Here is a 24,968-nt window from a genome sequence, read left to right on the forward strand (position 1 = left end):
TACACATTAAAACTTAAAAGGCATTAGTCAGAAATCTATACAGCTTTAATAAACTAACTTATGTTTAGCCAGTTAATGTGATTTAAATCATATGTTAAATTACTGTGTTCAAAATCATCATAACCTCAAGTAAATCAAAGTATTTTTAAAGTTACAGCAAAATCACAAGCGGCTTCATTTCACACATCACGGAGGCAGTAATACTTCATAGCTGCCGTGTTACAATGCAGAGCCTGCTTGTCTTATTGCAATCTGCAATGATGGCTATTTCATCGAGTTTTTTTATTTTATTTGTTTTTTTGTGCTGATTAGAGCTCACACAATGTTCAGTTTTCCTGTTCCCCACTGGTCAACTGGGCTCTCAGTCCTTTACCATGATGGATGGGAAGGTGAAAGTGGTCTTCCGAGCTAAATGGAAAGCAATCTTCTTCTCATAATAAGCACATTCATTCACAAAAAAAGGGTAGAATGCTTCTCCCTCATGTCTCACAATCTCCCCAGAAAATGACAGGAACATGGGATCCCCTGGCTGCAGAAGCTTGAAATCATTATCCTGGATGAGGAAAAAGACATGCAAATCTGACATTTATTATTTGACAAAGGATGTTACATAGATGTCATCCATCTTTAAATTCATGCACATAAAGTGTTCATGTGAAACCTGGATTGTGAAGGTGTTCTGAAATTTGCAAGCAACCTACTGTACCTGCAGTTCAGGGTGTATAGCAGCAATAATTTCACCAGCTGAGTTTCTTGGGTAGTCAACACTTTTTACAAAGGTGTATGCCTCTACCTCACCACCCTGAAAAGTGCAGCCTGCAGGATGGGGGGATTACAGAGTCAGTGATGTGTTACAGTAGGATCATTTAACTCATTTGCTTCTTACCAGAATTAAATTTCTGAAGCCATTCTATTGTGTGATCCACTGCCTCTTTCACCATGTTGAAGATATCTGCTCTGAGCACACCGTGGGGTTGGGGACCGACCTCTATTGCTGAAAAGAATACAAGAAATCGTTGTGAATATGTCTTGTTAGAAGATAAATAACAAGCCCACGAAAATTGCAGACAGTTACCAAAGCCGTGCTTGCCCACGGATTCCAGAGAGTAAGCATCAGAAATGGGTATGTCCAGCTGGATTGCTCTCACAGGCATGGAAGTCATCTTATCCTGAAAATCAAATGCATAGCTCCTTTATAGCTCTGCATTTTTCATAACATCCTCTCAAGCTTTAAATCACATGTAACTTCATCCTGGAATTGAAACTTTGCTCTAGATTTTTTAAAATTTAGAACATAATTATGTATTTGATAATTATGTATTTGATGTAAAAAGAGTCATTTGTATGTATACATATATATATATATATATATATATATATATATATATATATATATATATATATATATATAAAATATATATATATATATATATATATATATATATATATTTATATATATGTAATGATTAATATTCATTAATAATAATAATGAATTTTACTTCATTAAACCAAACATTTCCTATTGCCATTATGTAACAATTTCAGGTAATCTTAAATTATTGTAAATCTTCCTCTTAAAGATTTTTTTGGTTTTTGCCTGCCAAAATAATTCATTTTCAATTTTTTTTCCTCACACATTTTATCAACAATACAAATATTTAGAGCTTATTATTTCTTAGTGGCAGTTCCTGAGAAGGATAGCCAGCTACTTGCATATTTCTGAATGTCTCAATCATCACATGGTCCCGTGAAAGCATGTGAAATATTGAACAGTTGTCTACTGATTTCACACAACTATGTGCATAAGGATGAATAAGGACCTCATCACCTTTTAACAGACTTTTTTCTTTAAGGAAAAATGTATTTCAAAATTCATGCTTTTGTGAACATGTAGTTCAAAAACAGATTTTTTTTATTGTTATTAATTAAGATATTCTTCACATACTTCTTTATTTATACAGTGCAGTATTTCATAGATCAACTATTTTATTAATGAAAACTAGGGGTAGACCTTTAGTTCATGTGGCCCTGTTGATTTGCCTATTCAAATTTTTGCATGATAATAGTTAGGGTAAAAAACTGATTGACAGTGAAGTTGAAAATATCCCTAAAAGTATGTCTGGAAGAATCTTTGATTTTCGTACCTTTATATACTTGTAAATGTGCAGGGTGATCCAGTCCAACGAGTAGAAGATGAGGCACACGCCCATGTTAGCAGTTGTGTTGTGGATATCTACGAGTAGGTCCACTGCTTCGTCACTTCCTTTAGGCCCCAGCTGAGAGTTCAGCTCCTGAGCTCGTCTGAGCTCATATAATGTTGAATCTGTTATGGGGGAGCTGGAAACCAAATAATGCTTTAACAGACTTTTCAGTTGAATTTCTTCATCTAATGTAAAGCAGCAGGCTACAGAATCAATGAGTAGTCTTCGCAGTGAGATCCTTTGTAACGTTACCTCAGCAAGGCGTCTGTAAAACACCGGTTGAGGTCTGTCTCTGTGTATCTTCTGCAGACATCCACAGCTTGTGGATTTGCCATGACAGTGGTTATAGAAACAGATCCCATTTTATCCACCTTCTGTTTCTGCATTTCCCTCACAACGTAAACTCCTGTCAACTCGTTTCCATGTGTGCCTCCACAAATGGCAACACTGGACAGTGGTGGAAAAGAGACATGCTCCATCTTTTCTGGGAGGAAAATAAGAAATAAGATTTTAGGGGTTTGTGGCTGTTTATCTTGTAAATGTCTTTCATAAAAGAAGCACAGCAAGTTTCCAAACCGGACAACTTTTCTCTCAGGTCAGAAACTGGGCTGAAAAGTGTAGAATCCATTGAGTGACATGAAGTAAATCATTTGCCTAAATAAGTTACTTGCAAAGTTTTTCCACATTAAATGATCAGCCATCATTTTGTTCATCTTTAAATAAAGATTACATGCCGGTGGGAACACTGTCTTTAAAGGTTGCATAGATTTAAAAAACAATAATTAATTAGGGACAACGTGTTAAAGTGTTGCAACTAAAAGAAAAACTCTGGAGCAGCTTTTCAGATGCAGCTGATTGAGTGATTACCAGTTCATGTGTGCACCTCTGTTCAAGTTAAAGCAAAGAATTTATCAGTTGGCTGCATGGGCTGGAGCAGACATAGATGTAGTCAATACATAACTAAATATCACAGAACAATGGAAAAAATGTTAGACTACAGTTGTGCTCATATGGATTCATACCCTTTTATTAAAGATAAGGCTGAAAAATTTGCAAAATGATAATTTAGTGATATAAGACACTGTTTTTTCATTTAATTGAGTTGAGGAAAGAAAAAAATATCAACAAGCAACTTGGTTCTGGACAAATGAAAGCACTTTTCTGTTGAACAGTGGGACAAAATACCTGTCAACAGGTGCAGAAGAAGAAAAAACTGCTGAGTCATCCTTATTATCTGTCTGCAGTTTAGTCAAAATTCAACCAAGTATTTTATTCCTAATCTGTGACCTTCGAAGAGGGAAGGCTGTCAGTGCCCTAGCTTCTTGTTGCGGTTACTGCTGAACTTTAGTGTTGCAAAAGAAGTGTAGAGCAGAAATGTTTTAAGAAATAAGTCTAACTTTAAGGAGCAAACAAAAACCAAAAGTGTTTTACTAAAGCTGCAGACAGCACTCAAACAGCTGAAGTTGTAGAAAGGCTGAAACATAAAATTCACTTTTAGATCATTTTCTGCTCGCCATCCCCCAAAGTAGTGTTGTTTTGACACAAGAAACCACAGGCGTTGCCAGATGTTTGCCATCTGTTTTGCTTTTTGGGAGAGATCTGGACACTGTTCTCATTATTATAGGTTTAAAAGATCTTATACTTTGGCCACATTTAAAACTTGTAGCCATGTACATGGTTATTTGAGCATTTAGTCATTTGCATGATTTGAACCCTCACATCTGCTGTACAGAAGAACTGTTTAACTGTTTAACAAATTATTAGTATGAGACAGCATTGTTAGTTTGAAGCAAAAATAATGTGTGTAATAGTTAAAGTTTCAGTGTTAAAGTTAAAGTTTTTTCACACAGTTACAAATGGAAAACATTCAAGTGACAACTAATTAAAAATACAAACAGCATTAAAGACAGCATGTCTTACCTCTCCAGGTCAGTATTCAGCACTGTTGACCATTTACTGAACTTCAGCAACCTTTGAACTTTGAGGGGGAAGTCATGTATAGTATTTCATAACCTGCAAATAAAGTAGCAGTCCAAGCTTTTACCATCCGCTTTTCTGGCCTGACACCCATTCACGTGCACTGGAGTGGCTGATATCAACGCAGACTTTTCCATTTGCGTTTGGCGCTTCTGCTTCCCTGTTTTGACTTTTCCTCATTCCTGTAGCACTCCTCTTTCTCCTCATGCAGCTCAGATTTCAAGTAGTAGACATATTATTGCGTAACAGAAACTAATACTGTGTTATTTTCTGCCACACCAGCAGGTGCCGCTATCATAGGGCCCTCAGTTACCCACATGGCCACAAGTACAATGGTCACAATAGTAAATGTAATTTAAAGGGATAACCATAGCTTTTATATCTCTAAATCTAGATCTAGATCTAGATCTTTTATCAAGAGGTAAATTGTCCAAGAGACATTATCTAATGTTGCACATGCAAATAATGATTCCATACCTGAATTTACAGTATCACAGGAAAGTTCTGGTGGATTATCAGGTCTTGAATAGGGTTAAACTAGTTACCTGATGTACAATTCCTGGCTAATGATTTAATTTATGTTTCTACATTTGATTTCCCTCTGCTTCTCCTTAGTTTACTTCTAAACACTTGATCTTCTTCACTTCTTGATAAGCTATATCTCCATGGTTCCACCCTTTTTGACGTGTCCTTTTTTAAAAAAAGAAAAAAAAACTGATCACATGTACAGGTGACTTATTTTACACAATGCATGAAAGAAATCCTAAATATTTTTACTATATAAGGACTTTTTAAACAGACATATATGTGTAGAAGGGGAAAAAAGCTACCAGGGAGCATGATGTGTCTGCATGACACTGTGGCACACATCAGACCGTGATTAATTATTTTGACCTATTGTGATTAATCTTTTCAGATCTAACTAGCTGGTATAAGTTTATAAAATAAACTCCAGTTTGTAATCTTTCACCTAAAAATGTTTCAAAAATGAATTACCTCACAGTTTTGAGATGTTTTTGCTCCTTACCACCCTTCCGGCCTTTGTTATTTCTCCCAGCAAGGAGAAGTCTCTATTTAGACATGTAATCCTATTGCAGCCATCACTTGATAAGCTGCTTCCTCGCACTCGTTCATGCTCTCTTCTCTTTACCCACTCAGTTCAGCGCTGGAAATGACTTTCACTTCATTCACAGAGACATCAACACATAAACTCCATGAAGGAATAGTTTTACCTGTAGATGTAGCCCTTTTCCCAGGCTTTATCTTAACTCCTGTCTTGATATTTAATCTTTCACCAGACTTTTAGGCAGGATGTTAGTTTCATTTTTCATTTTTCAAGTAAGTTTGTCATACTGTATGTACTTTTGGACCATGTAAAACCACATACTTGACCACATACTACAACACTGAAAAACTGATAGCTGTCTTCAGTCTACGATTAACTGTCAACCTCTCCAGGGTGTACCCTGCCTCTCCCTTGCTACTTGCTGGGACGAGCAAAACAAACAGCCAGTATGTCTCCAGTTGCTGGCTTGTGATCCAGTCACATAAAGTGAATTGCAGAGTAACACATGCTTCAGGACTGGAAAAAGAAAAAACATTATGAAGTACCGTTTCTTGGCCTTGGAACTCTGGAGTGCAATGATGGCTTCAGCAATGTTTATTATTAATATCAGTTTGCCATCAAAACAAGCCTGAAGCACAGGGTTTATTGTTATTTTAGTGTTATTTTAAAAGAAGAGGAAATTCTTCACAGCTGTATACATAAATGTGCTTCTGCCATTAAATTGACAGAATATAATATTTTCCATGAATTAATATCTGTTTGAGCGCATCATGCTGTTTATTTTCTTCTGGTAATAAATAAGATTATGGGTTTATGAGATCTGCAAATCATTGCATTCAGTTTTTATTTTTATTTCACGTAGCCTGCTAACGTTTTGGGAACTGTATGTTTTGTTGTTTGGGGGTTGATGGAACAGAAATGAAAATACATCACGATCAACTCCCAGGTCAGTTCAACAGATCAGTATAAAAGCCTAGATCAGGGGTGTCAGAATCCAGTCCTCGAGGGCCGGAATCCGGCAGATTTTTTGTTGTTTCCCTCCACTAACGCAGCTGATTCAAATCAATGGATCCAGCAGCTTCTTGTCAACCTGTTTGAGTGTCGGTCAGGTGTGTGTTGGAGCACAGAGACAACAAAAACCTGCAGGATACCGGCCCTCCAAGACTGCAGTTTGACACCCCTTGCCTAGATAGATCCATTGTGAGAAAACACTACGACATATAACAAATATTACTGTATATCAATGTGTTTGTCTATTATAGGCTGTCATGGAAATGTGACTTTAAATAATCACCAGAGTAAGAGATGTTTGCCTTTGAGGGTTTTATTAAAAACAGCTGCAGCTGTGAGAGGATGTTCACAATGCAAGAATGAGACCACCGTCTGACTAACAAATAGTTCTGACTTAACTTTTTAACACTTCTCCTGGAGGGAGCAGGAAATGGTTGAAAAGTATTTAGTTTGACAAGAAACACAGTGTGTCGAATCAAACAGTGTCAAAACTTAGTCCAATTAGTACAACTTAATTTACAGCCTCCACCTGGATCCTTCATGAGGCCATTTCTGGTACTCTGGAACATGTTTCATTTAGCTGTCATACAGTCTCCTGGGAACCAAGATTAAAGCAAATTCCAGCAAATATTCACTCACAATAGTTACCTGATGGTCAGAGTAAACCCGAAGTCATACAGAGTTCACACTTGAGATGCAGCTGAATCACACAGAAATACAAACTGATTATAATATTAGCATTCCTTATATTGAAAAATACTGAAAACGCACACACACATATAAAATTTCCATTACAAGGCCACAATCCTATTGCAGCCATCACTTGATAAGCTGCTTTCTCGCACTCGTTCATGCTCTCTTTACTTTACCCACTCAGTTCAGTGCTGGAAATGACTTTCACTTCATTCACAGAGACATATAGGCTGATGAGAACTGTCACCATGAAAAACAGGTGCTACAAGTCAACAAAAATTTAACAGGAAAAATACCACTAAATACAAATGTGAATTTATTCTGCATTGTTCCCTGAAACCTTCGGTGTGATGTTAGAACTAGTTTCCATTTCAATCTCCAGTGTGAATCATTTTAAAGCAAGAAAAAGAACAATCATTTGAGTTGACAAAGATTATAGACCCCCTGCTGCTTCATAGCTGACCACTGAAACATCCTGTTTCATACACTCTGTCCTCTTTTTTTTCCCAGTGCACATAAGAACATCTCAAGTTTTTCTGGGTGATACACTGTCTGATCTGCTTGTTGGTTTTGTTGGGTATTATACTTGATAAAAAAAAGCTGGCATGGTTGTGCATATGGTGTTTGTATAACTATGAAACTGCAGAGTAGAAATGAAGAAACAGACAATCCAAGCAAGCAGCATTACAAGTTTTTTCTTCTTTTAGACCCACTCACATCCCCATTAAACAAATGTAATTTGCAGAGTTACAGGTGTAGTGAAAAGACTCTTAAGTGTTATTTATTGGATTTATTTTTTAATGATTCATAACTTTGCTCTAAAACTTGACAAAGTGTTTGTGTGCCATTCTACATCCAGCTGTCATGGAAGCACTGACATAGTTCTATGTACTTGCATCCAACAGTGATCGTATCGAGGACATAAAGTGGCTGCCGTCATCTTTTTCAAGTTTACTTTTCTCCTAAAGATTGTACCGACACCATTTTGTCAGCATTTGTTTTACAGGAATTAGAGTTCATACTCAGATCAAACACCAAACAGAGTAACACACCCATCTGTCCTGCTGTCTCCCCTTTTTGATTAACTGATGACTAAATTATTCATATCTATTTTAGGGGGACAAGTTTGGCTGCAACTAATGATGCCATCAATGGTTATTTAAAAGTGACCTTTTTAAAATGGAGGACAGGGTGTGTTTAAAAGTGGTTTTAACTGTGACATTTGAGACTGGGAGTGGTCCAAAAGACGCAGCTCTTGGATAATGAGGCCTTGCTGAGAGTAATCAGGCTTTCTGACCTTCTTGTGCTTTTTTCTCAGTAGGCGCAGCTTCACTGTTTTGACCGCAGCTTCTTTTCTTTTTGGAGAACATCAAACTAAAGGTAGGATAGAAAAATTAGTAAAAAGAAAAAAAACAAAAAAGAAGGAAAAAAGTATTTTAGGGAAATGGATATGTGACCAGAGCTCACAATAAGAGCATGAAACAAACAATAGAAAAGAGCAGATTAAAAACAGGCTCAGCAGGTGTACTTTTAACTAACTGCTGGCAGCAGGACACAAACATTTATTTATAATGCAGACGCCTTTGTAATTCATGCTTAGATTATGACCGTTCTTTATTATTATTGTTATTATTATTATTATTATTATTATTATTATTATATGTTATTATTATATGTTATTTTATTTTTATTGTGTCAGTTCCTTTTATTGTTGTGAGAAAGTTTAAAGAAAATTGAGAGAATGGTTAAAGACCATTCCTGGTAAAGTTTATTATTAGTGTGAGATCACCAAAGTAAAGGTGATATTTACAGCTGTTTAAGCTCCCCACTCCTTTTAGACTGAGGTGTTTTTTCTTTTTTCACTTGAAGTCAAGAAGTATCTCTTGCTGTGTTTGTATTCGTCTTATAATCTTATTGTTGTTTCAAATAGATTTTTCTCTCTTTGGTATACTTGAACTAAAATAGAGAGTTTACTTGCATGGCTTTTCACTTTTGCAATTATTTGTTAAAAAATAAAGATTGGTGTTTTGGTCTGAAAGAATTTTCTCAAGAGCCCTACCAATGCTTTTTCTTCTCCCTTGTTGCATGTATTTGGGATGTTGTTGTCTCTTTTTGGAAGTTTTATGTGTATACTTGAACAACTAGTCTCAGTTGTTTCTGTCTGTTTCAGCATGTTTTTAAGATGTTGTGTTCATTTTGTGTCTCAATTTTTGATGATGTTGTGTCTCTATATAGTTCATTTTTGTGCTTTTGTTTAGGTGTCTCCTTTTCATTTCTTTCTGAGCTATTTTGAAACTCCCCTTGTAAATGACCATCTCTGGTCAAGTTTAGCTCCCCGTTGCTGTTTTGAGCCATTTTATGTATTTTCTAGCAGATTTTCTCTCCAATATCAAAATGGGCAGCACAGTGGTGTAGTGGTTATCACTCTGGCCTTACAGCAAGAAGGTCACTGGTTTGAGCCTCTGCTGGGTGGAGGTTTGAAGAGCGGCCTTTCTGTGTGGAGTTTGCATGTTCTCTTCTCTGTCCTTCTCCCCCCAACAAGCAGTTCATCATGCACTTATCACATGTAAGTCATTTCAGATAGAAGTATCTGCTAAATGACTGTAAAACAGAATGTTAGCATTACTTTCCCATGACTCAGAATCAGGGTTCTGTGATACTTTAGGCCCTTCACACCATGCCCACTTGGCGCATTTAATAATCCATTCATGCTGATTTGTGTAATTATGCAAAGTTTGAACTTTCTGTTCTTTAATCAAAATTCATTCCGATGGGATTTCAGAAGCCCTGAGATTTTAAGTCTTCTAAATACTCCCTAACCACTCTGAGCTTTCCATCTTTTATTCAACTTTTACTGAACTGAACATTCAATTACACGGTAAATTTAAAATATAATTGCATTAAATGATAAATATCCCAAAGCTTTTGTTTTTTTATCATTAGAAAATAAAAGAAGTACAAAAAAAACTTTAGTTTTGTGCATCAAAATGCATGAACATAAAGGAAAAAATTTTGAAGAAGAAAAAAACTTTTCTTTAAGTTTGTCGTCATTATGATGCATCACTGTGCACCACAGCTTTAGTTTGATTGAAAAACATGAATTATCAGTCACCATGGTAACCTTCATCTGCTGTCAGCTCAGCCCACAGACAGCACATGGCATCTATGCTTTATTAAAATATTAGTATGAGGGAAAAGGGAGGAATAATTGCATTGACCCTTTGTTATGTAAAAGTTCCATAAATAAAACTCCAGAAAAAAACTCCATGTGCCACACACATGGGACCCTACAATGAGATCAGGCTTACATAATATAGGCAAACCTTAATAAATTCTGATATTTTGATGGCAAAGCTATTAAGGATTAACTGTATCACCCTCAGGCTGATCTCTAAAGCTGCAGACACCTAATGCAGAGAACAACCATTTTATTCTAATGACAGTAGCCTACCTATAGCAGAGTGACTGGACCTGTGAGAAAACATAGATGATATGGATCAACTTGCATTTCCACTGATTGCATGTGAATTCCACTGCATTTATTTATTTATTTTTATTTTATTATACACAGAATTGTCTCCAGTATGAAAGTTTTATTATCTAATTCTAAATTTTGTGTATAAATAATAACAATTATACTAAAAAAAACAAAAAGGTCGTTTGCTGGAGTCGTTGTCTCTGCAGGAATGAATGAGCCTGATCGTGACTGACCCTGTCACCATGGTGTTTTTGAGACAAACGCAAGAACACGCCCACTTTCGCCCCGCTGATGCCTCGGCTTTGCATCAGGACCACTTTGCGCATCAAATGTTCAGCAGCAGATTGAAACAGTCGAGGAATGAGCCCTGAACGGAACACAAGCAGAATCCTGGCCAACCAGTTCGTGCAGCCGGCGTGGCGCATCGCGCTCTGGTCGGTGGCGTACACCATGGTGCTGGCGGTGGCAGTTTTTGGAAACTTGATCGTGATTTGGATTATTTTTGCGCATAAACGGATGAGGACGGTGACCAACTATTTCCTGCTGAACCTGGCTTTCTCGGACGTTTCCATGGCTGCGTTCAACACCCTCATCAACTTCATCTACGCGGCTCACGGAGAGTGGTACTTTGGAGAGGTGTACTGCAAGTTTCACAACTTCTTCCCTGTCGCCGCCGTGTTTGCAAGCATCTACTCCATGACTGCCATAGCCATAGACAGGTAGAGGAGTCAAGGATTCAGTTTGTCTGTTGTTTTTACTATAAACTCGTTATGGAAATTTAGTTTTGATACAGTTTTGTGAAAGTTTGGATGAAAATGAAATCATTTGTACCTGAGAAAATGGGGTGAGTCTGCTGATATATAGAAGAACATCACAGTATAGTAAATATGGCCAAGCTTAAATGTTGGGTAATTTTAAAAGTTTTGCTGCAGCTGCCTTAAAAAAAATAAGAAAACTGTCAGAAATCCTTAAATAACAAAACACATTTGATCAGAGTATTGCGCTTACAATTAAAAATCGACCCATTTGTAAATGCTGAAGCCTTATCGGGTTTTTCTAAATAAAAAAAAAAAAACGTTTTTTTTTTGTAACCCACTAGACTGAATAGCTTAGAGAGATAATCATAATACAGTAGATTTCCTACAACGTTGTAATTGTCCAAACATATTGTATAACTCTCAATGGTCACATTTAAAGTCAACTCCACCATAAACTCCATTTGCTTTAAGTGTTTGTTTTCAAGAATTCACAGTTTACTTGTTTGTTGCAACTTTCTTGTAGATACATGGCAATCATCCATCCTCTGAAGCCTCGTCTGTCTGCCAAAGCGACTATAGGAGTCATCTTCTGCATCTGGACCCTTGCAGTGATTCTGGCCTTCCCTCTCTGCTACTTCTCCACTACCCGAAAGTTACCAGGCAGGACCTTTTGCTACGTGGCCTGGCCCCACATGGCTGATGACTCCTTCATGTGAGACCTACTATCCTAATAACTGTAACAGAAGTGGGAATATCTGTCTTCTTTATATATCCCCCACATCCCTGTGCATTTTGTTGAATTCTTGGAAACATTCTGGAGACATGTTTGTGTTTTTGTGCAGGTATCACATCATAGTAACAGTCCTGGTCTATGTGCTGCCTTTAGTGGTGATGGGCATCACTTACACCATCGTGGGGGTGTCACTGTGGGGAAGTGAGATTCCTGGAGACTCATCTGACAGTTATCACGGACAGCTCCGGGCTAAAAGGAAGGTAATTCCCATATTAAATTTTTTTCCTGCTGGAGTGTGTGTTTCATTGGAAAGCAAACAGGCAGAACACTTATTGGCCACATTAACATTTTAGATAGATAGATAGATAGATAGATAGATAGATAGATAGATAGATAGATAGATAGATAGATAGATAGATAGATAGATAGATAGATAGATAGATAGATAGATAGATAGATAGATAGATAGATAGATAGATAGATAATTTATTCATCCCCAGGGGTGAAATTCAGGGTGTTTCTTTTAAATAAATAAATAGATTAAATGAAAGAATAATATTAAACAGTCTAATTGCAGCTGGAATGAAGGACCTTCTGAACCTCTCAGTCCTGCATCAAAGAGAGATCAGTCTCTCACTGCAGCCGCTCCTCTGTCCTTCCAGGGTATTATGGAAGGGATGTTTTTTATTATCCAAAATACCCTGAAGTTTTCCCCTCATCCTCTGCTCCACCACGGCTCTCACAGGGTCCAGACTTCTGCCTATGAGACAGAACTAGCCTTCCTGAGCAGTTTGTCCAGACGTTTGCAGTCCTTGTTTGTAATGCTGCTCCCCCAGCAGACACCAGCATCACTGTGTGATAGAACATCTGTAGCAGGACACCACAGACATCAAAGGACCTGAGCCGCCTGAGGAAGAAAAGGCAACTCTGTCCCTTCCTGTACACTGCGTCCATGTTAGCTGACCCTTCTAACCTCTGGTCCAGAACTAGGACCACGTACCTGTAGGTCACTTAACATCATTTTATCCACTTAACATCATACTTGCAGCTGTAGTTTTCACTTTTTCATTACCTAAGAGTTTATCACAGCAAATCTTTAGCTGGTTTGGAAATTCTTTACCATTATGTGAGTGATTTTTAAAGAAAATAAAACACACAGGGAAATGTAGTGACTAAAGCAGGTTTCTTCTAGCCTTGGGGCCATTCTGTCTGGAGTTTGCATGTTCTCCCTGTGCAGGTATGGGTTCTCTCTGGATACTATGGCTTCCCCCCACACCTAAAATCATGCTTGTTAGGTTTATTGGTATCTAAATTCCCTGTTTGCCTCTATGTTTGCAGTGCGATGGACTGGTGACCTGTCTCTTGCCTAGTTGCTGCTGGTATAAACAGTAAATGAATGGATGGAAAGGCATTTGTGCAATCAAGCCCATAATATAATAGGGGAAGCACTTTTTTTTTTAAAGACAGAAAAATAACCAAGATTTCCTATAATAAAAGGAATAAAACAGAGGGGAAAAATCTTAACCTGTGGTTTTACAATCTTCATTTAACAAATCAAAGGCATTTTTTAAGTATTCTGTCATGATTGTAGTGTACTTTGGACACAACACACCAGAACACATTTAGATTCAATAAACACAGTCATTTTTCCCAGTATGCACATAAACTTTTAAAGTACTCATTTATTTTAGAGCAGCCAAAAAACCCTGAAAACTTCCACTGATGTGATTAGCTTGCATGCACATAGTTTTTATAAACTGATGTGGATTTGTTTTGACTGAATCACTGTTAATTGGCATTTACTGATTATGTCTGTGATGTGCCCTGAGATTACTTTGTAGTACATGGGCTTTTGTATAATCACTAGAAACGCCCATTTAAAAAAAAAAAACCCTAATGACTCATTTCAACTGCAGACCTTCAGTAAATCCACTGGAGGGCAGAAGATGTGTCAAAGACAACAGGATTTCAGGACAGGTTTTGATATGTGAGTGGTGCAGAGGTCTCCAAAACACATGTATCAAACAGAATTGATTTGACATCAAAATTAGTTAAATGACAATTAATGGTCTAAAATATCATGATTATGAACAGTTCTACACATAATTTAGTCAAAACCACATGAAGATCAAACATGACTGTAACCTCTTGTGCACTCTTGAACACTTAATGAAAAGTAGGTTGGCTTTATCAGCTGGAATGCACAGTGTGCTTTGCAGCAGCGTCTCTGCGGGCTGAGCAGGGATTAAAGACATCACAGCTGGGAGGATGAGCGTCTATATCAAGACAGCTCTGGGATTAATGCCACAGAATCCAGTTCATTGATAAACATTGCAAATACTGCAGAGTAACATGTCAGATTATTCAGCAGATTGGGTAAAAAGTCAGCACAAGCGTCATGGATGTTTTGTTGTTAAAAGACACTTTGGATGCAAGAAAAAGGCAAAACAAAGAATAATAAGCTTTTTTTTTTATATATTCATATGTAAAAAGCTGTTTCAGATAGAGTGATCTTTATTGCATTTCAGTGGATTTATCTAGTGAACGAAGGGCAAAATAAACAACAAAAAATTTAGAATAAGCAGGGAATTAAGAATGAACCTCCAGCGTACACAGAGAATGTAGAGGTTCAGACAGATAAAAGTTAAATATATTGAAATCTTATATAGGTCATAAAAAATTATAAAAGACAGCAACAACAAAAGGTCATTTCAAGCAGAATTGTCCAGGAAGATAAAAGAAACTTATAAATGTCAAGCCCAGCGGTGCGACAAAGTCAGGTGCGATTCAAAAGGTCAAGCTGACATTGACGGCATCTAAGGTGGAGAGAAGTAGTGGTTCTCTTCTCCATGTTGCAGATGAGCATCTGCTGATGGTCTGCTCCTTTTAGGCCCCCACAGTTTTTTATTGTGGGGGGCTAAAATGATGCTGTATCACATTGATGAGTTTTGTCGTATTCTGTCTCACATGGAACCAGCTGGGTCTGGTGCGTCATCAATGACCTTTCCCAGTCTTTTCACATAACTTGCTATGGACTCACTGACTGGAAAATGTGATGAGAATGAAGGTAAATGGTCCAAAGAGTCATTGCATCTCAAAGGCTTTTTCAATTTTTAAAAGCCATGATGGTTTCATCCCACAGCAAAAGTGCTCAAACTTTGATGATTTGATGTTGCCGTACATAACTTCTCTGTAAATGGTTTTTTCTGTCATACAAAACTAGCCATGCAAGTGAAAATCTGTTTTTTTTTACTCTTCCAAAGATAATTGACGCCCTGTTCCTCTTGCACTTTCCAAAGTATTGTAGAACTGCAGACTGTTTTGTGTCACTGCAGAATTACAGAGAATCGTGACTTCTATTAACAACGCTTATTTTTCTAAGAAAGTTATGGCGAAGTGTAAGATACATAAGAACACAGTGCAACGTACAAGGGTGACATATTGAATAATAAAATAAAAGATGATTATTGTTACATTGCAAATAAAAATAAGCCTACTTTGAATTTGATCCTTTCATACAAAATTTCAAAACAAATTTTTCATAATATTAACAAAATACATCCTAAAACATGCCATGACTGAGTTAAGGCAAGACAAGTATATTTGTATGGCACATTTAATGTACAAGACAGTTCAATGGACTTTACCTAAAAATTACCAGCCTTACAGATGGTGCAAAGGAAGCATTAAAAAGTAGTAAATGGCTGCAACAAATAGCAAAAAATCATAATAAAATCATTAGATTAAAATGATTAACAGCAAGATGAGTTTAAAGTTAAAAGTTATTGTGCAGGTTTCATGTACAGATGCATGAGAAAAGAAATGCTTACATATAGAAGACATATTGTGTGGAGGTCTGGGGTAATATCTACAAAAGCACTCTACATCCGATATGCACTGCAGAAAAAAGCAATAAGGATAATAACCAAAGTAGGATTTCAAGAACACGCAAATCCACTGTTTATAAGCTCACATGCATTAAAGTTCATGGACTTGATTCATTTTAAAACAGCGCAAATAATGTACAAAGCAAGAAATAATTTACTGCCAAAGATTATTCAGCGAATGTTCACAGAAAGAGAAGGAAGTTATAATTTAAGGGGAAAGCTTCAATTTAGAAAGCAAAAAGTAAGAAATATAATGAAAAGTATGTGCATATCAAGCTGTGGGTGACTTTGTGGAACAATTCAGACAAAGAGTTAAGGCAAACCATAAATATAAATATATTCAAAAGGAGGTACTTTTTTTTTTTAAGTACATGGATGTGGGATAAAAAATGAAAGAAAAAAACTGATATCATAAGGAAAGTTAAAAGTTGTTGGATATTTATGTAATTTTGTAGATATGGGTGTAAGTATGTGGACGTCTGTAGTATATCTGTATGTAGGTGAGTATAAGCATGTATGTATACAGAAATGTGTGTGTGTATGTGTATACCATATATGTGACTGTAAATATATATAGTAAATTCAATAAGTATGCTGTGACGTGCAGCGACACAGAATATAAAACTAGATGAGTAGAAAGGGGTGGGAATACCAAATAACTGTACACTTCTTCCCACTCCTTATTTTCAAACTTCTTTTCTTTATTGAATTTATTCAATTATTGAACGGATGAGGAATTATTATTATTGTTACTATTAATAATATTAATATTATGATTTTTATTAAGTTTTCCTTAGAATGTATATGTATGTATATGTGTGTGTATGTACATATATTTTTTCTTTTCTTATTTTCTTTCATTTGTTTGTTCAAAAATAAATATTTGAACTAAAAAAAAAAAAAAAAAAAAGTACTTCCATACTTACAGCCTTTACTTAAAAGTGTCTACAGTGTAAGCAGAGACTCCACAAGGCTGAGTCTTCAAGAACAGCAATGAAGAAGAAAGACCACCCATCTGCACTAGCAAAAATAGAAGTTTGTGAAGCTAAAAGAAACATTTGTCAGAGAATGCAAATGAAGACACTTCCTCTAAAACTTCACAGTTACAGAGAATACTGACTGCTGACAACCAGTATCCTAAAAGGTTCAAATGTACATAAAACATGCTGCAATGTTTAAGGAAACAGATTATGAAATCTGAGATTAAGACTTTTGGACACGTCTATTTTTAATTTAATCACTGCAAATATGGTTTAAAATAAGCAATAAATGGACAGAAATGTGCAGCATTTGAAGAAAGGAGAAGAATACACACCAGATTTTTTAATGTGCGGTTGTGTTCGTCTTCAGTCCTGCTGTTTTTCACTTCTATTTTATGGCCTTTATTCTAATTCCCATCACTCTTCTAGTTTAACCTCTTACTTTGTCAGCCATTTAGAGTGTTTGGTTAAGGCTAGACGACAAATGATGGTCTGCGTAATTATTACTAGGCATTGCTCTGCTCAAGTTATAGGAGGCATCATTTTTAGGGGTTCAGATAAACAGTAAAACACACTTTGTTGTTAAAATCTTTGACATTTTCAGCATTAAAACACAACAATGATATGCAACCAACTCAAGAAAAACCCTGCAAGTGTGAATCTGAAGTTTTTGGTGATAACCTCTGTACTCAGACCTGCTACAGCAGGCTACTGATCAAGTATCAGAATACATAAAGTTGTGAGTGAGACCGAGTTGAAGGAACTGTCATTTATTGTGTTACAGTTGTGCTCATATTTATTCATACCCTTTCATTAAAGAAGGAAAAAAACAGCTGCCTGTAAAATAAGATGAAATTGACTAAAGTAATAAATAAATATTTTATGAAAATCATTACAATATTTTCTAATTTTGTTTAATAGAAATGTTTTTTTTGTTTTTTTTAAAAAGCAAACAAATAAGATAATTTATTACACATAACATCACTCATAAGCTAATATTTTGTTGAACAATCCTTTAATGTTTCCACTACAGTCAGGTGTTTTCTGATCCCCTCAGTCAGACTTCTGCACCTGTTGACAGGTATTTTTCCCACTGTTCAACAGAAAAGTGCTCTCATTTGTCCAGGACCAATTTGTTTGTTTGTTTGTTTTTTTTTTCTTTCTTCAACTCAATGAAATGAAAACAAAACAGTGTCTTATATTACTAAATTATATTTTTGCAAATTTTTAGTTCTTGTTCCTTTTTTAAGTCTCCAGTTATTTGAGTGACTGTTGTAAATTCAGCCTTTTCTTTAATGAAAGGGGCTGAATACATATGAGCACAACTGTGCATATGTTTCTTTACTTTCGGTCAAATGTTAAACTGACTAGTCGCCTGCTGTTACTTTTTATGCGAGCAATACTTTGTGCCTTTCTCTCCTTCCTCTCTCAGGTGGTGAAGATGATGATCATTGTGGTTGTGACCTTTGCCCTCTGCTGGCTACCCTACCATGTCTACTTCATTGTGACAGGTCTCAACAAGCATCTGAGCAAGTGGAAGTACATTCAGCAGGTTTACCTGTTTGTGATGTGGTTGGCAATGAGCTCCACCATGTACAACCCTATTATCTACTGCTGTCTCAACAGCAGGTGGGTATTGATCACACACACATGCAAACACTGAAAACATGAGTAAAATCACTTCTTAGGGGTTGTCTTGATTTCAGGTTTCGAGCTGGCTTTAAGCAGGTTTTCCGCTGGTGCCCCTTTGTACGGATGTCGAGCTACGATGAACTGGAGCTTCAGAACACAAGACTTCGACCGTGTCACCAGAGTAGCATGTGCACCCTCTCTCGTGTTGAGACCAGCATCTTGAGCAAAAATAAGAGTATTTGTTCTCGTGGAAACCGGTCGAAACCGAAACCTGAGCAGGGCGACAAAGACAGTTAGACTTCTGCAGACACACTTCTGCTCTCTACTCAGTACTCTGAAATTTTGTGTACATTATCACATGATGCTGGTCAATCAATTTTTGTTTTGTTTTTTGAGAACTTCCAGAATAATTCTGAATGAGTTTTGGTAATTGTGATGAACACAGCCCAGTCTCTAAATGATATGTCTGTCTACATGTCCAAGATACAGTAATATACCAATACATGGTCAAAAATTATGAGAGGGACTATATAGTGCTGACTATTTACTATTGAACAGTGTCAACATTGCATGATTCTGCAGCTGAGGAGCATGAAACTGTGTAACCTGAAACAGTGTTTTCTCTTCTAACCTTAAAGGTGGAGTATGTAAGATTTTCAATATTTAAAAAAAAAATTAACTAATAAAAAACTGCAATCATAATTAGATAGTTTTTTGAACATGTAGGTTCCAGTCTGTCCATATTTGATGCGTTATTAAATTACAAGTTTGATTAATGACAAATGACAAAAAGCACTTTTTTTTACTGGTAGGCAAACATTTAAGAAAGGTCTTTGTCATTAATTAAACTTGTAATTTAATAACACATCAAATATGGACAGACTGGAACCTACATGTTCAAAAAACTATCTAATTATGATTGCAGTTTTTTATTAGTTGTTATTAACGTTGTTAATTTGGAACCACAAATAACATGGCGTTAAAGTTCTCTGTTAATATGGGGGGTTAATACTGTTTTTCAGGGCCTTTTTTCTCAGTGTGATTGAAAGGAAGAGAGACAGCAGTCTTCTTGTACTATGGATACTAAATTTGGATATTTTCTGCCATAAAATTAGGTTGCTTTAGGCCAATGTAGTTAGATGTTAAACAACACCAAAGTGGGTGTTATCTTACTATGAGGCACACCTTCCAGGAAGCAGGAAAGCTTCCAGAAAGAAAGGAATGTGGAGATAAACCCTGTTTCAAGGGAACACATGCTTTCCAGTCTTCAAAAACAGGAAACTACTCATTGTAGTCTACTTCAAGTTTTGACCTTTTAATCTAGTGCTGAAGCAGAGAAACAGGGACACAGCTCAGCAAAAGCTACTCGGATACAGTCTAAAAACCTAGAAAGTACAATAGATTTAGATTTGAAGGACATCATCATCTTTATTGAAGTAAAAGGAACTGTTTAGAGAAAATTTGTATCATATTTAATAGTCAGGTTGTAAACAAATAGAAAATAAAGAGCAGGATTCAAATCTTAGGCAGAAAAACGTGCAATCAGCTGTAGTGATGCCACTACTACAAAATGTAAGCATCCAAATCCCATATGATGTTTTTTTTCTTAATTGATTTATACATATGATATTTTGTCAGTAATGCCTTTAATTTATTCTAGGTGACAATAAGCTTATTCAGTTTGTTTCCTTTTAAACACAGCCCTCCTTGAGTTTGTATTAAATGTATAAATGTATGTTAACAATTTTAGTGTTCTCAATAAGCTGTTTTTTATCCAAAAATCCAAATCTAAGTATTTTAAACATTTTTACAAGAATAAGATATTTGTATATATTTTAAAGGGATTATTATTATTATTATTTTTTTTTTTTTTTTTTTTTTATTCCTTTCAACGGTTTTTCTTTTAATCCATGGTTAGGAATCGATTCAGACAAATTAACATTATTTTTTATAGGTAATTTACATTTTGTGAGTAGAAAAATAGCCCACAGAACTCAATATAAGTTTTCTGTCATAGTTGTATTCATTTATTTATTTATTTTCTGATAAAGTCTCAGGACATGAAGACGGTTGGCATCAGAGAACAAATTTCCAAGCTGCTTTAGATGCATTTCATTCTGCACTTGTTAAATATGGATAGTGGTCGTATAAAGTGCAGCTGCAGTTTTTCTGTCAACATTGATCCCTTAAAATGTGGTACAGTGACTCTGACATAAAAATGAACTTTTTTAGACCTGAACTTTATAACAGCATTTAAATTTATAATTACTCTGATTTCAGACAGTGCATGTGCGATTATAAAGTCTACTTTTCTGTAGAGGTGTATAACCCAGGTACCACAAAGTCAAAGTCAGGCCATATTTTTGGATTTACCTGTGCATTTAGGACAGGTGTTTTCACCAACAGGCTCATCTACCTTCCAGTGGAGTTGAGCTAAATTACCTTCAACTGGTTTAGTGACTGATTAGAACAGCTGCCGGACAGGACTTTTACTTTATGGCACCTAGATTATACACATCTGTTTTCAGACTACTTTGAGAGTTAGTTTTACATTAATATGACTTTTCTGTCCACTTCGTTATGAGCAAGAGTGCATGTATTATTTTGGTTTTGTGACACATAGGCACAAATTGTATTATGCTTGGTCAGTGAATGTGGATGAAATTAAAACTTATATTGTGCATAACCAACAACTTTGTTAGACATTTATTTGAAATAAGTATTTTAATAACTCTGTGGTTGTCATTGTGTCACCTTCTGGAACAGTGTGGTCTGTATTACCGTGTTTCGGAACATTTGCCAGGCTGAAATAAAACTAAGCACTTTGTCAGAGCTATACAACAACTGTAAAAGTTTAGCTTCTGCCTATGCACCCACACATATACCATGCCATACCATAGCATCTTTATTTATAAAGCACTTCAACACAACAGCTGAAACAAAGAGCTGTACAGCAGTAAATATATGCATTTCTATTTTGCTCACATTTCAATAAATCTTCATATTTTCTGTAATTATGGCAATATATAGAGCATTTAATTCAAACTAGGGCTGTACTGTGGTGTAGTGGTTAGCACTGCCCACTCACAGCAGGAAGGTCGCTGGGGGGGCTGAAACAATGGCCTTCCTGTGTAGAGTTTGCATGTTCCTCCTTTGAATGAACGGGTTCTCTCTGGGTTCTCTGCCTTCTTCCCATTGTCTAAAGACGTGCATGTTAGGTTAATTGGTTACTTTAAATTGTCCCTAGAAGTGAGTGTGACATGGTTGTCTCTCTGTATTGATCCTGCAATGGACTGGCAACCTGGCCAGGGTGTACCCTGCCTCTTAACCAGTGATTGCTGGGATAGGCCCCAGCTTCCTGCCACCATTAACTGGACTAAGCAGTTCAGAAAATGACTGAATGTATTCAAGCTGACAGTATAAAAATTTATCAGTGGAATCAGTTAATGTGACAGATCAAACTGAATAAACTCAACCAAGCATAAATAGATTCAGTTTAACAGTGCAAAGGATCTCATTTCATAAATGCAGCGTTTTTGCAACTCCAACAAAGTTGATTCATGAATCATGTGCTTGTAATTTTCATGATAAATCACCATCATTTTAATCATTTTAGATTGTCAGGAGGAGAAAAACAAAACATATTCTGTAGCAAAAGCAGGATTATAAGTGAAAATCAGGGAGTTCAACTTGAGTTTTGTTTGAATTTATAGTGTTAATAAGTTCATTTAAGAGCCTGATTTTATACATTTTTCCTGTCATTGCTTATTTACTGATGCCTTACTAAAAAAAAGATATGACATTATACAGAATTTCTAAATAAAACACATTGTCAATGCGTCATAGTAACTACATGAAAAGTCTGAGACAGGTAGTATTCTTTTTTTTATCTTAAATAGATAAAGACCAAAGAGATAAAAGCACAAGCAGCGGAACCAGGGGAATCAGGCCAGCTGCCTGGCTGGGTGGGGAAGATGTAGACCTGCCAAAGCAAAAAGAAAACAAAGTTATAATATAAAAGTTATATTAGACATTTTTGTGATTTCTTATTGATCAAAATGCAAGAAATAGAGCATATGTCCTAAGGATATTTTAAGAAAAGTTTACATTTCATAGGAGACATGGTTGTATTTTTCATGATTTTCTGTTATTTTAGTTGAAACCAGAAAAAAAATTATGACCTGAACTCCTGAAAAATAAATTATTAGATTTAATTAAACCCAGTTTAATTCTGAGATGGTAACTCAGACCTAAAACAAATTATTAATTTTAACTTAGTTTCAATGGCTTTCATTTCTAGTTTAATCTTGCATAAAATTTTTATCTTAATAATCCAAAGACCACAAAAACACAGTCAAAAGTCTGGACACACTTTTCCTTTGAATCAAATAGGAAAGTGTATCCAAACTTTTGACTGGTAGTGTAATCTCTGCCAAAATCCCAAACTTGATCTGACCATTTGAAGGGTTGCTAAAATGTTTAACTGGGTTTAACTTGAAACTGTTTAACACCAAACACATTCATATGCTAGGTTAAAACAATAGAAAGTTGTCCATTACAAATTAAATTAAGCCTTAATGTTGAACTTAGTCATTGTAAAAAGTCTGAAATTTAAGCAATTAATATATATTATATCTGTGGAGAAAAAAAACAAACAAAAGAAGCAAGGCTTACCTTGAAAACATGTAACAGTTATGTGTGCTGTTCAGAGTTAAATGCTTCAAAAAAACCTCAGTGTATTCTTCATCATCAGCATCTTTTTTTGTACCCACATCCTGCAAAGTGAAAACTTCACCAGGAGATATTAGTACACTGTCAATGTTTGTCTTGCAAGTTTGGTCCCCCAGGTTTACAAAGAAGCAGGATTCCATTTTTAAGACAATTCCATCTGCAAAATCTTGCAAGCCGTAAATGTCTAAATCAGCCACAGTGAAACCAGCTAATCTCACTGCTGAGCCTACTTTTTGTGTTGGCATTTCATCTAATAAAACATACACAGTTTTGCAGTTATTTGGTTTCAGCAGTTTCATGGCATCCATGAGCAGGAAGTGAAGCGACTTGAAATGGAAGTCGTTTTCATAAGTGGTCAGATTTACCCCCAATGTCTCCACTGCGTTGTTCACCTTGTGGAGGAAATCTACATCTCCATCCAGCAAGGCAGAAAGTGCTGCAGTGTGCTCTCTGAGTCCTCCAGGGATCAGCGTTGAGCACTGTGTATTCGTATCCCATGCTTTCTGGAATCCCTGACTTTTGTTAAGCTCCCTTTTTAACAAGCCAGAGTGGATGAACTTGTCCATTGCCTCTTTGTTGCATCCATCGTACAGGTCATCAACAACATCTGATGCAGAATCCACCACTTTATTCCCCTCAGTTGCCTTCAATCAAGGGAAATTTAGAATATATGATTAAAAAGAGAGAATATTTTTCCTTATATAAACTTTTGAAGAGTGTTATTTAATTACAGAAAATGCTTACTTTGCAGCAGACAGCAGTGAAAAAAAATCCAACAAGAAGCAGTTTTACTTGGCCAAACATTTTAGGGTTTTCTGTCTTCTGCAGCTGCAACAGAGACAAAGAATTACATTTACCAGCCAGAACACAGGATTACTTACTGCACTCCCTTCAAACCACAGATGTAGTAAATCAATTATGAAAAAAAAAAAAAAAAATGTTGGAAAGACAGAACAAATAAGATCTCCAGAATGTGACTACCTCATGAAGTAAAGTCCACGACAAACTGCAATGGTGGGATCTTCCTCTCGACACAGCTGCTCAGGGAAGTGTGACTCCCTATCTCATGAACATAAGCTTTCTGTTTCCTGTGCAAGGAAATACACTCTAAAAACATGTGTTTAAAATAACACAAATGAATGTAGGGGTTTTTTTTTTGTTTTTTTTTTTCTGTAGAGGTGGTTCATTTACTTTATGAAAAAAAGATTTTACTACTAGTGCTACTACAAATAAATAAATATATTTTGATATGCATTTTGACCATTTAAGTTCAGAATGGAACTTACACTTTAACCAACCTCATAATATATTATCAACCGAAATCGACTTGTGGTTTGTCTTTTTTTTCCTTTCACTAAACTTTTACACACATTAAAAGCATCCAAACCAACGTATTATTCAATTTTGAATAGTTATTTAAAAACTGAACGAACAATTTTAAAACAATATTTTTTTCTGTCAGTTCAGTCAGTACCATTTAAGAACAATACAGTGACAAACCAAAGATTTCCAGAGGGAACATCAAGAATTATAAACCAGATAAAACTATTTTTATCATTTATATCTATCTGTACATGTTGCTACCTTGGCCAAAAAAATTAGACACCTAATTATTATACATAGTCAATGTAGGACAATATTTAACTCAATTTTGTAATCGCAACAGAACTTGAACTGTGAATAACTTGTCATTACCCGTCAAGCCCTCATGTTGAGGTGGAATATTGATTTTGGTTTTCTTTGAAAAGATTATTTAATGGTTTTAGCAGGTGGAAACCCTTTGCTGCCTCTGTAGATCCCTCTAGAAAGATAGAAGTGCTT

The 24,968-nt window shown here is 35.9% G+C and overlaps 3 protein-coding genes across 4 annotated transcripts; 1 reads left to right on the forward strand and 2 right to left on the reverse strand.

Annotated features, from left to right (window-relative positions):
* Nucleotides 1–73: 73 nt before the first annotated feature.
* On the reverse strand, nucleotides 74–4,335 carry LOC306754239 (N-acyl-aromatic-L-amino acid amidohydrolase (carboxylate-forming) B-like). 2 transcript variants are annotated; one of them, XM_079238176.1, is made up of 7 exons: nucleotides 4,122–4,335; nucleotides 2,454–2,680; nucleotides 2,145–2,337; nucleotides 1,076–1,169; nucleotides 887–994; nucleotides 707–816; nucleotides 74–553 (listed from the first exon to the last, which is right to left on the reverse strand). In XM_079238176.1, the coding sequence occupies exons 2-7, from the start codon at nucleotides 2,678–2,680 to the stop codon at nucleotides 362–364; spliced, it is 924 nt and encodes a 307-aa protein (XP_079094302.1). In that variant the 5' UTR covers nucleotides 4,122–4,335; the 3' UTR covers nucleotides 74–361. The 2 variants fall into 2 exon arrangements, with proteins under 2 accessions (XP_079094302.1, XP_079094301.1); XM_079238175.1 differs by having other exon boundaries at nucleotides 2,454–2,685.
* Nucleotides 4,336–10,786: 6,451 nt separating this feature from the next.
* LOC306773799 (neuromedin-K receptor-like) lies at nucleotides 10,787–20,172 on the forward strand (the record flags this gene model as incomplete). Its single annotated transcript, XM_079263709.1, has 5 exons — nucleotides 10,787–11,145; nucleotides 11,708–11,896; nucleotides 12,027–12,177; nucleotides 18,217–18,413; nucleotides 18,491–20,172. 5 exons carry the CDS (start codon nucleotides 10,787–10,789, stop codon nucleotides 18,711–18,713), a joined length of 1,119 nt encoding a protein of 372 aa, XP_079119835.1. The 3' UTR covers nucleotides 18,714–20,172.
* Nucleotides 20,173–21,463: 1,291 nt separating this feature from the next.
* LOC306774791 (ecto-ADP-ribosyltransferase 5) lies at nucleotides 21,464–24,183 on the reverse strand. The gene is made up of 4 exons (XM_079264961.1): nucleotides 24,129–24,183; nucleotides 23,892–23,975; nucleotides 23,091–23,791; nucleotides 21,464–22,398 (listed from the first exon to the last, which is right to left on the reverse strand). Exons 2-4 carry the CDS (start codon nucleotides 23,949–23,951, stop codon nucleotides 22,308–22,310), a joined length of 852 nt encoding a protein of 283 aa, XP_079121087.1. The 5' UTR covers nucleotides 23,952–23,975; nucleotides 24,129–24,183; the 3' UTR covers nucleotides 21,464–22,307.
* Between the last annotated feature and the right edge of the window lie 785 nt (nucleotides 24,184–24,968).

Source organism: Telmatherina bonti (assembly GCF_933228915.1).
Source record: "Telmatherina bonti genome assembly, chromosome: 3".
NCBI lineage: Eukaryota > Metazoa > Chordata > Actinopteri > Atheriniformes > Telmatherinidae > Telmatherina > Telmatherina bonti.

Bases quoted from the DNA above. Each gene is read 5' to 3' on its own strand.
- LOC306754239 (XM_079238176.1), bottom strand. From the start codon at position 2,680: ATGGAGCATGTCTCTTTTCCACCACTGTCCAGTGTTGCCATTTGTGGA. The intron at 1,170-2,144 runs GTACGAAAATCA...TTTGATTTTCAG, and splicing joins ACATTTACAAGTATATAAAG to GATAAGATGACTTCCATGCC. The intron at 817-886 runs GTAAGAAGCAAA...CCCATCCTGCAG, and splicing joins GCTTCAGAAATTTAATTCTG to GCTGCACTTTTCAGGGTGGT.
- LOC306774791 (XM_079264961.1), bottom strand. From the start codon at position 23,951: ATGTTTGGCCAAGTAAAACTGCTTCTTGTTGGATTTTTTTTCACTGCT. The intron at 23,792-23,891 runs GTAAGCATTTTC...CCTTGATTGAAG, and splicing joins TCACTGCTGTCTGCTGCAAA to GCAACTGAGGGGAATAAAGT. The intron at 22,399-23,090 runs GTAAGCCTTGCT...TTGCTTTGGCAG, and splicing joins AACTGTTACATGTTTTCAAG to GTCTACATCTTCCCCACCCA.